This window comes from Pseudorca crassidens, chromosome X, assembly GCF_039906515.1.
Source record: "Pseudorca crassidens isolate mPseCra1 chromosome X, mPseCra1.hap1, whole genome shotgun sequence".
NCBI lineage: Eukaryota > Metazoa > Chordata > Mammalia > Artiodactyla > Delphinidae > Pseudorca > Pseudorca crassidens.
This window is the reverse complement of record NC_090317.1, coordinates 72,136,100-72,152,231: the sequence shown is the minus strand read 5'-3', so window position 1 is coordinate 72,152,231 and position 16,132 is coordinate 72,136,100. Positions and strand designations below refer to the sequence as shown.

At 38.4% G+C, this 16,132-nt stretch overlaps 1 protein-coding gene across 15 annotated transcripts in view; it reads left to right on the top strand.

Moving 5' to 3' along the window:
* Positions 1–16,132, top strand: part of TAF1 (TATA-box binding protein associated factor 1) — a 111,048-nt gene that overhangs the window by 10,288 nt on the left and 84,628 nt on the right. For all 15 annotated transcript variants that reach the window (XR_010939694.1, XR_010939692.1, XR_010939693.1 and 12 more), the window contains exons 9-18: positions 5,034–5,210; positions 5,577–5,704; positions 5,798–5,905; positions 6,022–6,195; positions 6,644–6,817; positions 7,047–7,151; positions 8,930–9,130; positions 9,300–9,441; positions 9,850–9,980; positions 10,632–10,712. Coding sequence is in view for 7 of the 15 variants with exons in the window: in XM_067722230.1 (XP_067578331.1) it covers positions 5,034–5,210; positions 5,577–5,704; positions 5,798–5,905; positions 6,022–6,195; positions 6,644–6,817; positions 7,047–7,151; positions 8,930–9,130; positions 9,300–9,441; positions 9,850–9,980; positions 10,632–10,712 (1,421 nt within the window). In the remaining 8 variants the exon portion in view is untranslated. The remainder of the gene's footprint in view (positions 1–5,033; positions 5,211–5,576; positions 5,705–5,797; positions 5,906–6,021; positions 6,196–6,643; positions 6,818–7,046; positions 7,152–8,929; positions 9,131–9,299; positions 9,442–9,849; positions 9,981–10,631; positions 10,713–16,132) is intronic.

The following is a 16,132-nucleotide window of genomic DNA, read 5'->3' as shown; positions in this document are numbered from 1 at the left end:
GTGGGTCAAAAGGATCTTGCTGTGATTTATGTCACAAGAGTGTCCTGCCTGTATTTTCCTCTAAGAGTTTGATAGTTTCTGGCCTTATGTTATGTCTTTAATCCATTTTGAGCTTATTTTTGTGTATGGAGTTAGGGAGTGATCTCATCTCATACTTTTACATGTACCTGTCCAGTTTTCCCAGCACCACTTATTGAAGAGGCTGTCCTTTCTCCACTGTACATTCCTGCCTCCTTTATCAAAGATAAGGTGACCATATGTGCGTGGGTATGTCTCTGGGGTTTCTATCCTGTTCCATTGATCTATCTTTCTGTTTTTGTGCCGGTACCATACTGCCTTGATTACTGTAGCTTTGTAGTATAGTCTGAAGTCAGGGAGCCTGATTCCTCCAGCTCCGTTTTTCGTTCTCAAGATTGCTTTGGCTATTCGGGGTCTTTTCTGTTGCCATACAAATTGAAATTTTTTGTTCTAGTTCTGTGAAAAATGCCAGTGGTAGTTTGGTAGGGATTGCACTGAATCTGTAGATTGCTTTGGGTAGTAGAGTCATTTTCACAATGTTGATTCTTCCAATCCAAGAACATGGTATATCTCTCCATCTATTTGTATCATCTTTAATTTCTTTCATCAGCGTCTTATAATTTTCTGCATACAGGTCTTTTGTCTCCTTAGGTAGGTTTATTCCTAGATATTTTATTCTGTTTATTGCAATGGTAAATGGGAGTGTTTTCTTGATTTCACTTTCAGATTTTTCATCATTAGTGTATAGGAATGCCAGAGATTTCTGTGCATTAATTTTGTATGCTCCTACTTTACCAAATTCATTGATTAGCCCTCGTAGTTTTCTGGTAGCATCTTTAGGATTCTCTATGTATAGTATCATGTCATCTGCACACGGTGACAGCTTTACTTCTTCTTTTCCGATTTGGATTCCTTTTATTTCCTTTTCTTCTCTGATTGCTGTGGCTAAAACTTCCCAAACTATGTTGAATAAGAGTGGTGAGAGTGGGCAACCTTGTCTTGTTCCTGATCTTAGTGGAAATGCTTTCAGTTTTTCACCATTGAGGACGATGTTGGCTGTGGGTTTGTCATATATGGCCTTTATTATGTTGAGGAAAGTTCCCTCTATGCCTACTTTTCTGCAGGGTTTTTATCATAAATGGGTGTTGAATTTTGTCAAAAGCTTTCTCTGCATCTATTGAGATGATCATATGGTTTTTCTCCTCCAGTTTGTTAATATGGTGTATCACGTTGATTGGCATATATTGAAGAATCCTTGCATTCCTGGAATAAACCCCACTTGATCATGGTGTATGATCCGTTTAATGTGCTGTTGGATTCTGTTTGCTAGTATTTTGTTGAGGGTTCTTGCATCTATGTTCATCAGTAATATTGGCCTGTAGTTTTCTTTCTTTGTGACATCCTTGTCTGGTTTCGGTATCAGGGTGATGGTGGCCTCGTAGAATGAGTTTGAGAATGTTCCTCCCTCTGCTATATGTTGGAAGAGTTTGAGAAGGATAGGTGTTAGCTCTTCTCTAAATGTTTGATAGAATTCGCCTGTGAAGCCATCTGGTCCTGGGCTTTTGTTTGTTGGAAGATTTTTAATCACAGTTTCAATTTCAGTGCTTGTGATTGGTCTGTTCATATTTTCTATTTCTTCCTGATTCAGTCTTGGCAGGTTGTGCATTTCTAAGAATTTGTCCATTTCTTCCAGGTTGTCCATTTTATTGGCATAGAGTTGCTTGTAGTAATCTCTCATAATCTTTTGTATTTCTGCAGTGTCAGTTGTTACTTCTCCTTTTTCATTTCTAATTCTATTGATTTGAGTCTTCTCCCTTTTTTTCTTGATGAGTCTGGCTAATGGTTCATCAATTTTGTTTATCTTCTCAAAGAACCAGCTTGTAGTTTTATTGATCTTTGCTATCGTTTCCTTCATTTCTTTTTCATTTATTTCTGATCTGATTTTTATGATTTCTTTCCTTCTGCTAACTTTGGGGTATTTTTGTTCTTTCTCTAACTGCTTGAGGTGCAAGGTTAGGTTGTTTATTTGAGATGTTTCCTGTTTCTTAAGGTAGGATTGTATTGCTATAAACTTCCCTCTTAGAACTGCTTTTGCTGCATCCCATAGGTTTGGGGTCGTCGTGTCTCTATTGTCATTTGTTTCTAGGTATTTTTTATTTCCTCTGATTTCTTCAGTGATCGCTTCGTTATAAAGTAGTGTATTTAGCCTCCATGTGTTTGTATTTTTTACAGATCTTTTTCTGTAATTGATATCTAGTCTCATAGCGTTGTGGTCGGAAAAGATACTTGATACAATTTTAATTTTCTTAAATTTACCAAGGCTTGATTTGTGACCCAAGATATGATCTATCCTGGAGAATGTTCCATGAGCACTTGAGAAAAATGTGTATTCTGTTGTTTTTGGATGGAGTGTCCTATAAATATTAAATCCATCTTGTTTAATATATCATTTAAAGCTTGTGTTTCCTTATTTATTTTCATTTTGCATGATCTGTCCATTGGTGAAAGTGGGGCTATGAATGTGTTACTGTCAATTTCCCCTTTTCTGGCTGTTAGTGTTTGCCTTATGTATTGAGGTGCTCCTATGTTGGGTGCATAAATATTTACAATTGTTACATCTTCTTCTTGGATCGATCCCTTGATCATTATGTAGTGTCTTTCTTTGTCTCTTCTAATAGTCTTTATTTTAAAGTCTATTTTGTCTGATATGAGAATTGCTACTCCAGCTTTCTTTTGGTTTCCAATTGCATGAAATATCTTTTTCTATCTCCTTACTTTCAGTCTGTGTGTGTCTCTAGGTCTGAAGTGGGTCTCTTATAGACAGCAAATATATGGGTCTTGTTTTTGTATCCATTCAGCCAATCTGTGTCTTTTGGTGGGAGCATTTAGTCCATTTACATTTAAGGTAAGTATCGATATGTATGTCCCTATTCCCATTTTCTGAATTATTTTGGGTTCGTTATTGTAGGTCTTTTCCTTCTCTTGTGTTTCTTGCCTAGAGAAGTTCCTTTAGCATTTGTTGTAAAGCTGGTTTGGTGGTGCTGAACTCTCTCAGCTTTTGCTTGTCTGTAAAGGTTTTATTTCTCCATCAAATCTGAATGAGATCCTTGCTGGGTAGAGTAATCTTGGTTGCAGGTTTTTCTCCTTCATCACTTTAAATATGTCCTGCCACTCCCTTCTGGCTTACAGAGTTTCTGCTGAAAGACCAGCTGTTAACCTTTTGGGGATTCCCTTGTGTGTTATTTGTTGTTTTTCCCTTGCTGCTTTTAATATGTTTTCTTTGTATTTAATTTTTGACAGTTTGATTAATATGTGTCTTGGTGTATTTCTCCTTGGATTTATCTTGTATGGGACTCTGTGCTTCCTGGACTTGATTAACTATTTCCTTTCCCATGTTAGGGAAGTTTTCAACTATAATCTCTTCAAATATTTTCTCAGTCCCTTTCTTTTTCTCTTCTTCTTCTGGAACCCCTATAATTTGAATGTTGGTGCGTTTAATGTTGTCCCAGAGGTCTCTGAGACTGTCCTCAGTTCTTTTCATTCTTTTTTCTTTATTCTGCTCTGCAGTAGTTATTTCCACTGTTTTATCTTCCAGGTCACTTATCCGTTCTTCTGCCTCAGTTATTCTGCTATTGATCCCATCTAGAGTATTTTTCATTTCATTTATTGTGTTGTTCATCGTTGTTTGTTTCATCTTTAGTTCTTCTAGGTCCTTGTTAAATGTTTCCTTGCATTTTGTCCATTCTATTTCCAAGATTTTGGATCATCTTTAATATCATTATTCTGAATTCTTTTTCGGGTAGACTGCCGATTTCCTCTTCATTTGTTAGGTCTCGTGGGTTTTTATCTTGCTCCTTCATCTGCTGTGTGTTTTTCTGTCTTCTCATTTTGCTTATCTTACTGTGTTTGGGGTCTCCTTTTTGCAGGCTGCTGGTACGTAGTTCCCGTTGTTTTTGGTGTCTGTCCCCAGTGGCTAAGGTTGGTTCAGTGGGTTGTGTAGGCTTCCTGGTGGAGGGGACTAGTGCCTGTGTTCTGGTGGATGAGGCTGGATCTTGTCTTTCTGGTGGGCAGATCCAAGTCTGGTGGTGTGTTTTGGTGTGTCTGTGGATTTATTGTGATTTTAGGCAGCCTCTCTGCTAATGGATGGGGTTGTGTTCCTTTCTTGCTAGTTGTTTCGTATAGGATGTCCAGCACTGTAGCTTGCTGGTCGTTGAGTGAAACTGGGTGCTGGTGTTGAGATGGAGATCTCTGGGAGATTTTCGCCGTTTGATATTATGTGGAGCTGGGAGGTCTCTTGTGGACCAGTGTCCTGAAGTTGGCTCTCCCACCTCAGAGGCACAGCACTGACTCCTGGCTGCAGCACCAAGAGCCTTTCATCCACACGGCAAGAACCTTTAGAAGGTATTCGGGAAGAGGAATCAGAGGAAGAGTGTGGAAGCCGAACTTTGTGAGGTTCCAGAGCACAGACACGTACACACCTCCCGTCTCCTTCACCAGCATTTGCACCTCTGCTTCTTGCTGCCCTCAGAGGCCGCGAATCTCTGCAGAGCACGCCCAGTTCCTTATTCAGGCCTGTGCCCCGCTGTGGGCGGAGGTCATGGGAAGGATGCGACTGCCGGCTGACCTGGAGCTGAACCTCTTTCCTTCCTTCTATCTAAACACTTTATTAGTTACATAGCAGTCATACTTGGATGTTTTCATAATTTACCAATAATTATTATATTTTAAATATAACATTTTACTACATATATTGTTAGCGTATTTTACCATATCATTTATTACCATAATTTATTTAATCAGTCCATTACTAAACACTTAGCTGTTTAAATTTTGACTATTATAAAAAAACATTGCAGTGAGCATTTTTGTCTGCAACATTTTTTAAAATACACTGTATCCACTAGGTTCCTTTTCAGTAGCCACATGAGTAACTACTAGCATTTGCTCCTTTTCCCTTTGCTAGAATTGAAGGGGGCATAAATGTTTTTGTTATTGTTTTCTCGTGTTTTGACTAGGTTTTGCAGCAACCCTGGATGATGACAAACCTTGGTACTCCATTTTTCCCATTGACAATGAGGAGCTAGTATATGGACGCTGGGAGGACAATATCATTTGGGATGCTCAGGCCATGCCCCGGCTCTTGGAGCCTCCTGTTTTGACACTTGATCCCAATGATGAGAACCTCATTTTGGGTATGGTACTGGCTGGGTCAGTGTTTCTCCTCCATAATTGACAGCTTGCTCTGCTAATGTCGGGGGCAGGAGCAAATCAGAAGGGTTGGGAAGGTCAAGACTAGAAGCTTCTTGATAGCAGTTTGAGAGAGCAAAGTTGTGGCTGTCAGTTTCTAGTATTTGTGTATTGTTTAGGGAAAACTCATAAGATAGGAATGTTGGAAAGTAGTACCTTGGAGATGTCAGGAGTGTAGTTTGGTTGGAGTTGATTATGGACTAGAAGTGGTCTGGAGAAGGATGAGAAATCTGGTTAGGAATTGCAAAGGTGTCATTAGGAAAGGTGAATCTTAAGGGATAACAACTCCAGGGTGACTTTTGTTTCCTCAGAAATTCCAGATGAAAAGGAAGAGGCTACTTCTAACTCCCCCTCCAAGGAGAGTAAGAAGGAATCATCTCTGAAGAAGAGTCGAATTCTGTTAGGGAAAACAGGAGTCATCAAGGAGGAACCACAGCAGGTCTGTGAAGGGAAAAGGGGTTTGGTGTTTAGAAGAACAAAGAAAGGTAATGGAGAAGGATAGTCTCACTAAGGTTTGATGATCTATCATTAGAACATGTCTCAGCCAGAAGTGAAAGATCCATGGAATCTCTCCAATGATGAATATTACTACCCTAAGCAACAGGGTCTTCGAGGCACCTTTGGAGGAAATATTATCCAGGTAAAAGTAGCATTTTTTCTGTGGTGAATGGGAACCACTGCTTTTTTATGATGGAGGATATGGGTAAATCTTGCCTAGGCTGGAGTTTAATTTGAACCCTTATATTTCTGTCTTAGCACTCAATTCCTGCTGTGGAATTGCGGCAGCCCTTCTTTCCCACCCACATGGGGCCCATTAAACTACGGCAGTTCCATCGCCCACCTCTAAAGAAGTACTCTTTTGGGGCACTATCTCAGCCAGGTCCCCACTCAGTCCAGCCCTTGCTAAAGCACATCAAAAAGAAGGCTAAGGTATGATTGAATCTTGGTTAGAAAAAAACAGCTATAAAAGACATTGGAGTACAAATGGGGGAGATGGACTGGATATTAGATGATACTAGGATATTATTTATTTTCTTAGATGTGATAGAATGTTACTGTGGTTATTTAGGAGAATGTCCTTATTCTTGGGAGATGTATGAAAATGCGGTGAAGTGCCACGATAACTGCAACTTTGAAAAACGGTTAAGCAAAATCTATTGAGAGAGAGTTACAGGTAAAACAAATATGGCAAAATATAAAGTTACATCTAAGTGGTGGGATAATAGGTGTTCATAGTTTTGACTTTATGTTTGAAAATTTTTGCCATGAAATTGGAAAAAAAAAGGCAGGTAAGAGTTTTTGATGTCTCAATGAACAACATCACTCTGTAATTATTGTCCTGTCAGTAGCTGTACTGTATTGTCTTTGTTCTCGGCAGATGAGAGAACAAGAGAGGCAAGCTTCAGGTGGTGGAGAGATGTTTTTCATGCGCACACCTCAGGACCTCACAGGCAAAGATGGAGATCTTATTCTTGCAGAATATAGTGAGGAAAATGGACCATTAATGATGCAGGTTGGCATGGCAACCAAGATTAAAAACTACTATAAGCGGGTGAGTCTGCTCAGAAAATCTTTGTTGTTAGTATAGTTGTAGTTAAATATCCAGTGATCATATGTGAACGTGTATTTTCTTATTTTATACTAGAAATTTATTGGGAGAAAGGAATGATATCCATTTTGCAGGTAGTACTATTAGTAGAATGCTGTGCTCATGGAATATTTTGTGTAGGCTTATTGATTATATTCTGGGATAGTAACTGGGTCTGCTGCATTCCTTATAGAAACCCGGAAAAGATCCCGGAGCCCCAGATTGTAAATATGGAGAAACTGTTTACTGCCATACATCTCCTTTTCTAGGCTCACTCCATCCTGGACAATTACTGCAGGTGAGGAATTACTTCCTGTTGTAACTCTTTCCTAAGGAAATTGACAGATGAGGAGCTAGTCAGCCCAGAAAGGACCAATTCTAGTTGACTGAGATACTGTTTATACATCAAGTATGGGAAAGAGCAATATAAACTAAAAATGATTATAATACAAAAATTTTTTGCATCTTTTTATTGAAACTGGCTCCTTATTATGTTATTCAGTAAGTTAAATTTGAAATAGTTTTTTGAAAATACCTAGTGGTAAGAAGTCTAGAAACATCTGGGTGGCATAGGGAAATCAACCTGGGATTAATAATTTACTATAGGGACTTCCCTGGTGGTCCAGTGGTTAAGACTTCACCTTCCAATGCAGGGGGTGCAGGTTCAATACCTGGTTGGAGAACTAAGATCCCACATGCCTTGGGGCCAAAAAACCAAAACATAAAACAGACGCAATATTGTAACAAATTCAATAAAGCCTTTAAAAATGGTCCACATTTTAAAAAAAATCTTAAAAAATATTTACGATAGTTAATTTATGAATGTTTAATTTGTATGTGTAAGATGGGTATGTTTTGATTATATTAGTCATGGTCATTTTGAGTATTGAACCACCCTGAACTGTGCTACTTACAGTCCCCAGCTGTAGTGAAATGGTTTTTTCCCCTCTTTGTTCTGATGGGTATAGAGATGCCCTTTGGTAACCTAGCTTTTACATGTTTTGTTAAGGCAATGTACAGAGGTCCACAAATGATGTGAGGAAATCTTTAGCACTCTTCTACCTTGTTTCCCCCCCACTCCCGCCCCACTTCATTTCTCTTGGCAATCTTAACCATTTTACCTGCTCTCGTACCTACTTTATTCCATTGTTTCTATTGCTTATTCTCTTAAAGCATCTAATAAGCACATTTTTTTTTTATCCTCTACATCTGTAATCCATTTCCCACCATATTTTGAGTATCACCTTCATATTGTTCCTGGAGTTCCTACCCCTGTAACTTTCTATTGAGATTTTGTACCAGTCTATCCCCTTCTTATGTGGCTACTTTTGTAGTCTCTCAGAGAGATCCTTTTTTACCTTCCCCTGTAACTCTTTTTCACATTTAGAATTTTCTTTCCACACCTATCTATTGAAGATACTCCCTCTTTCTACTTTTCTGATTTTTTTGAAAAGTCTTTCCTTAGAATCACAGCTTCTTGTGATAGTTGATCCTCATCTGGCTGCTGCTTAAACAAGCTCAAATGTTTCTGTGCTGCATGTTTAGTCTGTCTTTTCTAGCACACTTTCTAATTCATCAGTTGTTTTTGTTGTTTTATTTTTTTATTAATTTACTTAACAAATGTTTTGATCTCACATATTATGTCAAGGGCTATGCTAGGTCTAGGGTAATAGTATGGTACTTGTTAGTTTATAAAGTGATTTTCATATGTAATCTTTATAGCAATCGTGTGGGGTATAGGCGTTTTAAATATCTCCATTTTGGAGATGAGGAAAATTAAGCTCATAGCTATTAAGTAATTTATCTGACATCATACAGTGAGTAGCAGAGCCAGTGTCATCTGAATCCAAATCCTGTAGTTTCCCTACTACTGACTCTTAAAGGTAGCCAGTGGGTAAAAAATTATCTGTCTAATCCCATTTGATACTCCATGTTATAATTTGTTTACGTTATTCGATAGACCTTAGATGGCATAATGGGGATAGAGAGCAAACAAGCTTGATTTTCCTTTCTCATTAGTTTACTAAATTTCCAGGGTTTCTCTGTATATAACTTTTGTGTTTTTGTTTTTGTTAGGCATTTGAGAACAATCTTTTTCGTGCTCCAATTTATCTTCATAAGATGCCAGAAAGTGACTTCCTTATCATTCGCACAAGACAAGGTTACTATATTCGGGAATTAGTGGATATTTTTGTGGTTGGACAGCAGTGCCCCTTGTTTGAAGTTCCTGGGCCCAACTCCAAAAGGGCCAATACACATATTCGAGACTTTCTCCAGGTAAGAATGAGAGGATAGGGAGGGGCTCTGGGTGTACATAAAAGGATATGTGGACTTGGGGGCACACCAGGAAAGATCAAAACACATAGGGCATTAGCAGGGGAAGGGGCCCTGGGGAGGACTTTTATCCTTACTTTGCCAAATAAAAAAAATTCGGTTTGTTGGGCAGGTGTTTATTTACCGCCTGTTCTGGAAGAGTAAAGATCGGCCACGGCGGATCCGAATGGAAGATATAAAAAAAGCCTTTCCTTCCCATTCAGAAAGCAGCATCCGGAAGAGGCTAAAGCTCTGCGCTGACTTCAAACGCACAGGTCATCAATTGTGACTGATTATATGTCCTCTCTGCCTCTCTCCAAGAAAGGAATTACGGCTTCCAGTTAAAAGGATAAACATACAGTTAATAAAGTAGAAAAAAATAATAAAGTCATCAAAAGGAGGTAGCAAATCTTCTAATTATGGAGACTCTGATTACTATTTAATTTTTTTTTTGCTATTTAATCTTGCCTGTCAGGAAATTCAGTGTGATTATTGGATGTCTTACATGAGATATAGGAAACCTAGCAGCAGGGCTTTTCTTTGCCGGACAGTCAGGCTAACTGTGGCTAGGCCTGATACCTTCTGGGACGTTGCCTAGTTCAGTCTTGTTTCGCTATCCCTGTTGCTGTCAATGAAAGGGCCTTTGGAATTCAGAATGGTCTCATTTTCTCTATCTTTTCTAGGCATGGACTCAAACTGGTGGGTGCTGAAGTCTGATTTTCGTTTACCAACTGAGGAGGAGATCAGGGCTATGGTGTCTCCAGAGCAGTGCTGCGCTTATTATAGCATGATAGCAGCAGAGCAGCGGCTGAAGGTGAACACCTTCCTCTTAGGCACTACTTGTGCCTATGGGTTTTTTTCAGAGAGATGAGGGTGAAGACTTTTCTCACTGACTTACAAATGATGGTTACTAGATTATTACCAACTATTTATAAAGTCAAACTGTATGATGTACTCTGTGTACATCAGTTCTGGGGTAAACTGCATTGTAGCTACATACCAGTGGGAAGGCCTAGTGAGGGACTTAGGGCATATTGTTTTGCTTTGAAAATGGTTGCTCATTCATTTGGGTGGTGGTTTTAATCTCTGTTCTTTGTAAGACAGGTGTGTTAGCAGGAAAAGTACTTCTTAGTTGTTTTCTATAGCCTTCCAGGTGGGCAGAGATGATGATGGTGCTGGACATGTGGCTTAGAGAAGCATAATGTCCTTATCAGGCCAAAATAGGAAAGGTCTAGCTGGGGTGAGATAGCACAACTCTGTCCCATTGAGTTAATAAGCATCTCTATTCCGCTTCCTAATGGGCCTTAACTATCCACATGTATTAGCCTAAGGATGTAGAATGGTGATAGGTACGCCTAAGACTTTACAGAATCCATTCTCTATGCAAAATGGGCTTTTGGTGTTCTGTACTTGGTATTCAGTGAAACTTGTGCTTTGTCTTATGCATGGATTTGTCCTCTTCCAGGATGCTGGCTATGGTGAGAAGTCCTTTTTTGCTCCAGAAGAGGAAAATGAGGAAGATTTCCAGATGAAGATTGATGATGAGGTACGGCTTTAATCTTCATTGGTACATCCCATTTATCCTTTTTTTTTTAAAAAAAACAGCTTTATTGAGATGATTGACATACAATAAACGGCACATATTTAAAGTGTACTATTTGGTACATTTCGTTGTATGTTTATACCTGTGAAATTGTCGTGACAAGATAATGAGTGTATCTGTCACCCCCACAAGTTTCTTCGTGCCTCTTTGAAATCCCTTTCTCCATTCTCCTCCCTTCTCTCTACCCTCCCTGTCCCTCCTTGACAACCACTGATGTGCTTCCTGTCACTATAGATGAGTTTACACTTTTTAGAATTTTAGGTAAATGGAATCGTACAGTTACATGTACTCTTTTTTTTTTTTAATTGTGGTAAAATACATGTAACACAAAATTTACCATCTTAACCTTTAAGTGTGTATTCAGTAGTGTTAACTACATTCACATTGTTATACAGCCAATCTCCAGAACGCTTTTCATCTTGTAAAACTGAAACTATTACCCATTAAACAGTAATTCACCGTTTTTCCCTCCCTCAGCCCCTGGCAACCACCATTTTACTTTCTGTCCCTATGAATTTTACTACTTTAGGTGCTTCACCTTACAGTATTTGGTGTTTTTTTTTTAACATCTTTATTGGGGTATAATTGCTTTACAATGGTGTGCTAGTTTCTGCTTTATAACAAAGTGAATCAGCTATACACATACATATGTTCCCATATCTCCTCCCTCTTACGTCTCCCTCCTTCACACCCTCCCTATCCTACCCCTCCAGGCGGTCACAAAGCACCTAGCCGATATCCCTGTGCCATGCGGCTGCTTCCCACCAGCTATCTACCTTACATTTGTTAGTGTATGTATGTCCATGCCTCTCTCTCACCCTGTCACAGCTCACCCTTCCCCCTACCCATATCCTCAAGTCCGTTCTCCAGTAGGTCTGTGTCTTTATTCCTGTCTTACCCCTAGGTTCTTTGTGACATTTTTTTCTTAAATTCCATATATATGTGTTAGCATACGGGATTTGTCTTTCTTTTTCTGACTTACTTCACTCTGTATGACAGACTCTAGGTCTATCTACCTCATTACAAATAGCTTAATTTTGTTTCTTTTTATGGCTGAGTAATATTCCGTGGTATTTATGTGCCACATCTTCTTTATCCATTCATCTGATGATGGGCACTTAGGTTGTTTCCATCTCCAGGCTATTGTACGTAGAGCTGCAATGAACATTTTCGTACATGACTCTTTTTGAACTTTGGTATTCTCAGGGTATATGCCCAGTAGTGGGATTGCTGGGTCATATGGTAGTTCTATTTGTAGTTTTTTAAGGAACCTCCATACTGTTCTCCATAGTGGCTGAATCAATTCACATTCCCACCAGCAGTGCAAGAGTGTTCCCTTTTGTCCACACCCTTTCCAGCATTTATTGTTTCTAGATTTTTTGATGATGGCCATTCTGACTGGTGTGAGATGATATCTCATTGTAGTTTTGATTTGTATTTCTCTAATGATTAATGATGTTGAGCATTCTTTCATGTGTTTGTTGGCAGTCTATATCTTTGGAGAAATGTCTCTTTAGGTCTTCTGCCCATTTTTGGATTGGGTTATTTTTTTGTTATTGAGCTGCATGAGCTGCTTGTAAATTTTGGAAATTAATCCGTTGTCAGTTGCTTCAATTTGCAAATATTTTCTCCCATTCTGAGGGTTGTCTTTTGCTCTTGTTTATGGTTTCCTTTGCTGTGCAAAAGCCTTGAAGTTTCATTAGGTCCCATTTGTTTATTTTTGTTTTTATTTCCATTTCTCTAGGAGGTGGGTCCAAAAGGATCTTGCTTCGATTTATGTCACAGAGTGTTCTGCCTATGTTTTCCTCTAAGAGTTTGATAGTTTCTGGCCTTACATTTAGGTCTTTAATCCATTTTGAGCTTATTTTTGTGTATGTTGTTAGGGAGTGGTCTAATCTCATACTTTTACATGTACCTGTCCAGTTTTCCCAGCACCACTTATTGAAGAGGCTGTCCTTTCTCCACTGTACATCCCTGCCTCCTTTATCAAAGATAAGGTGACCATATGTGCATGGGTTTATCTCTGGGCTTTCTATCCTGTTCCATTGATCTATCTCTCTGTTTCGGTGCCGGTACCATACTGTCTTGATTACTGTAGCTTTGTAGCATAGTGTGAAGTCAGGGAGCCTGATTCCTCCAGCTCCGTTTTTCGTTCCCAAGATTGCTTTGGCTATTCGGGGTCTTTCGTGTTTCCATACAAACTGTGACATTTTTTGTTCTAGTTCTGTGAAAAATGCCAGTGGTACTTTGACAGGGGTTGCATTGAATCTATAGATTGCTTTGGGTAGTAGAGTCATTTTCACAATGTTGATTCTTCCAATCCAAGAACATGGTATATCTCTCCCATCTATTTGTATCATCTTTAATTTCTTTCATCAGTGTCTTACAATTTTCTGCATACAGGTCTTTTGTCTCCTTAGGTAGGTTTAGTCCTAGATATTTTATTCTTTTTGTTGCAGTGGTAAATGGGAGTGTTTTCTTGATTTCACTTTCAGATTTTTCATCATTAGTGTATAGGAATGCCAGAGATTTCTGTGCATTGATTTTGTATGCTCCTACTTTACCAAATTCATTGATTAGCCCTAGTAGTTTTCTGGTAGCATCTTTAGGATTCTCTATGTATAGTATCATGTCATCTGCAAACAGTGACAGCTTTACTTCTTTTCCGATTTGGATTCCTTTTATTTCCTTTTCTTCTCTGATTGCTGTGGCTAAAACTTCCAAAACTATGTTGAATAAGAGTGGTGAGAGTGGGCAACCTTGTCTTGTTCCTGATCTTAGTGGAAATGCTTTCAGTTTTTCACCATTGAGAATGATGTTGGCTGTGGGCTTGTCATATATGGCCTTTATTATGTTGAGGAATGTTCCCTCTGTGCCTACTTTTCTGCAGGGTTTTTATCAGAAATGGGTGTTGAATTTTGTCAAAAGCTTTCTCTGCATGTATTGAGATGATCATGTGGTTTTCTCCTTCAATTTGTTAATATGGTTTATCACATTGATAGATTTGTGTATATTGAAGAATCCTTGCTTTCCTGGAATAAACCCCACTTGATCATGGTGTATGATCCTTTTAATGTGCTGTTGGATTGTTTGCTAGTATTTTGTTGAGGATTTTTGCATCTATGTTCATCAGTGATATTGGCCTGTAGTTTTCTTTCTTTGTGACATCCTTGTTTGGTTTTGGTGTCAGGGTGATGGTGGTCTCGTAAAATGAGTTTGGGGGTGTTCCTCCCTCTGCTATATGTTGGAAGAGTTTGAGAAGGATAGGTGTTAGCTCTTCTCCAAATGTTTGAAAGAATTCGCCTGTGAAGCCATCTGGTCCTCGGCTTTTGTTTGTTGGAAGATTTTTAATCACAGTTTCAATTTCAGTGCTTGTGATTGGTCTGTTCATATTTTCTATTTCTTCCTGATTCAGTCTTGGCAGGTTGTGCATTTCTAAGAATTTGTCCATTTCTTCCAGGTTGTCCATTTTATTGGCATAGAGTTGCTTGTAGTAATCTCTCATAATCTTTTTTGTTTCTGCAGTGTTCATTTCTAATTCTATTGATTTGAGTCTTCTCCTGTTTTTTCTTGATGAGTCTGGGTAATGGTTTATCTATTTTATCTTCTCAAAGAACCAGCTTTTAGTTTTATTTATCTTTGCTATCGTTTCCTTCATTTCTTTTTCATTTATTTCTGATCTGATTTTTATGATTTCTTTCCTTCTGCTAACTTTGGGGTATTTTTGTTCTTCTTTCTCTAATTGCTTGAGGTGCAAGGTTAGGTTGTTTATTTGAGATGTTTCCTGTTTCCTAAGGTAGGATTGTATTGCTATAAACTTCCCTCTTAGAACTGCTTTTGCTGCATCCCATAGGTTTGGGGTCATTGTGTCTCCATTGTCATTTGTTTCTAGGTATTTTTTTATTTCCTCTTTGATTTCTTCAGTGATCACTTCGTTATAAAGTAGTGTATTGTTTAGCCTCCATGTGTTTGTATTTTTTACAGATCTTTTCCTGTAATTGATATCTAGTTTCGTGGCGTTGTGGTCGGAAAAGATACTTGATACAATTTCAGTTTTCTTAAATTTACCAAGGCTTGATTTGTGACCCAAGATATGATCTATCCTGGAGAATGTTCCATGAGCACTTGAGAAAAATGTGTATTCTGTTGTTTTTGGATGGAATGTCCTATAAATATCAATTAAGTCCATCTTGTTTAATGTATCATTTAAAGCTTGTGTTTCCTTATTTATTTTCATTTCAGATGATCTGTCCATTGGTGAAAGTGGGGTGTTAAAGTCCCCTACTCTGAATGTGTTACTGTCGATTTCCCCTTTAATGGCTGTTAGTGTCTGCCTTATGTATTGAAGTTCTCCTCTATTGGGTGCATAAATATTTACAATTGTTATATCTGCTTCTTGGATCGATCCCTTGATCATTATGTAGTGTCCTTCTTTGTCTGTTCTAATAGTCTTTATTTTAAAGTCTATTTTGTTTGATATGAGAATTGCTTCTCCAGCTTTCTTTTGGTTTCCATTTGCATGGAATATCTTTTTCCATCCCCTTACTTTCAGTCTGTATGTGTCTCTAGGTCTGAAGTGGGTCTCTTATAGACAGCAAATACATGGGTCTTGTTTTTGTATCCATTCAGCCAATCTGTGTCTTTTGGTGGGAGCATTTAGTCCATTTACATTTAAGGTAATTATCGATATGTATGTTCCTATTCCCATTTTCTAAATTGTTTTGGGTTCGTTATTATAGGTCTTTTCCTTCTCTTGTGTTTCTTGCCTAGAGAAGTTCCTTTAGCATTTGTTGTAAAGCTGGTTTGGTGGTGAACTCTCTCAGCTTTTGCTTGTCTGTAAAGGTTTTAATTTCTCCATCAAATCTGAATGAGATCCTTGCTGGGTAGAGTAATCTTGGTTGCAGATTTTTCTCCTTCATCACTTTCAGTATGTCCTGTCACTCCCTTCTGGCTTGCAGAGTTTCCCTTGTGTGTTATTTGTTGTTTTTCTCTTGCTGCTCCTAATATGCTTTCTTTGTATTTAATTTTTGACAATTTGATTAATATGTGTCTTGGTGTATTTCTCCTTGGATTTATCCTGTATGGGACTCGCTGTGCTTCCTGGACTATTTCCTTTTCCATATTAGGGAAGTTTTCAACTATAATCTCTTCAAATATTTTCTCAGTCCCTTTCTTTTTCTCTTCTTCTTCTGGAACCCCTGTAATTTGGATGTTGCTGCATTTAATGCTGTCCCAGAGGTCTCTGAGACTGTCCTCAGTTTTTTTCATTCTTTTTTCTTTATTCTGCTCTGCAGTAGTTATTTCCACTATTTTATCTTCCAGGTCACTTATCCGTTCTTCTGCCTCAGTTATTCTGCTATTGA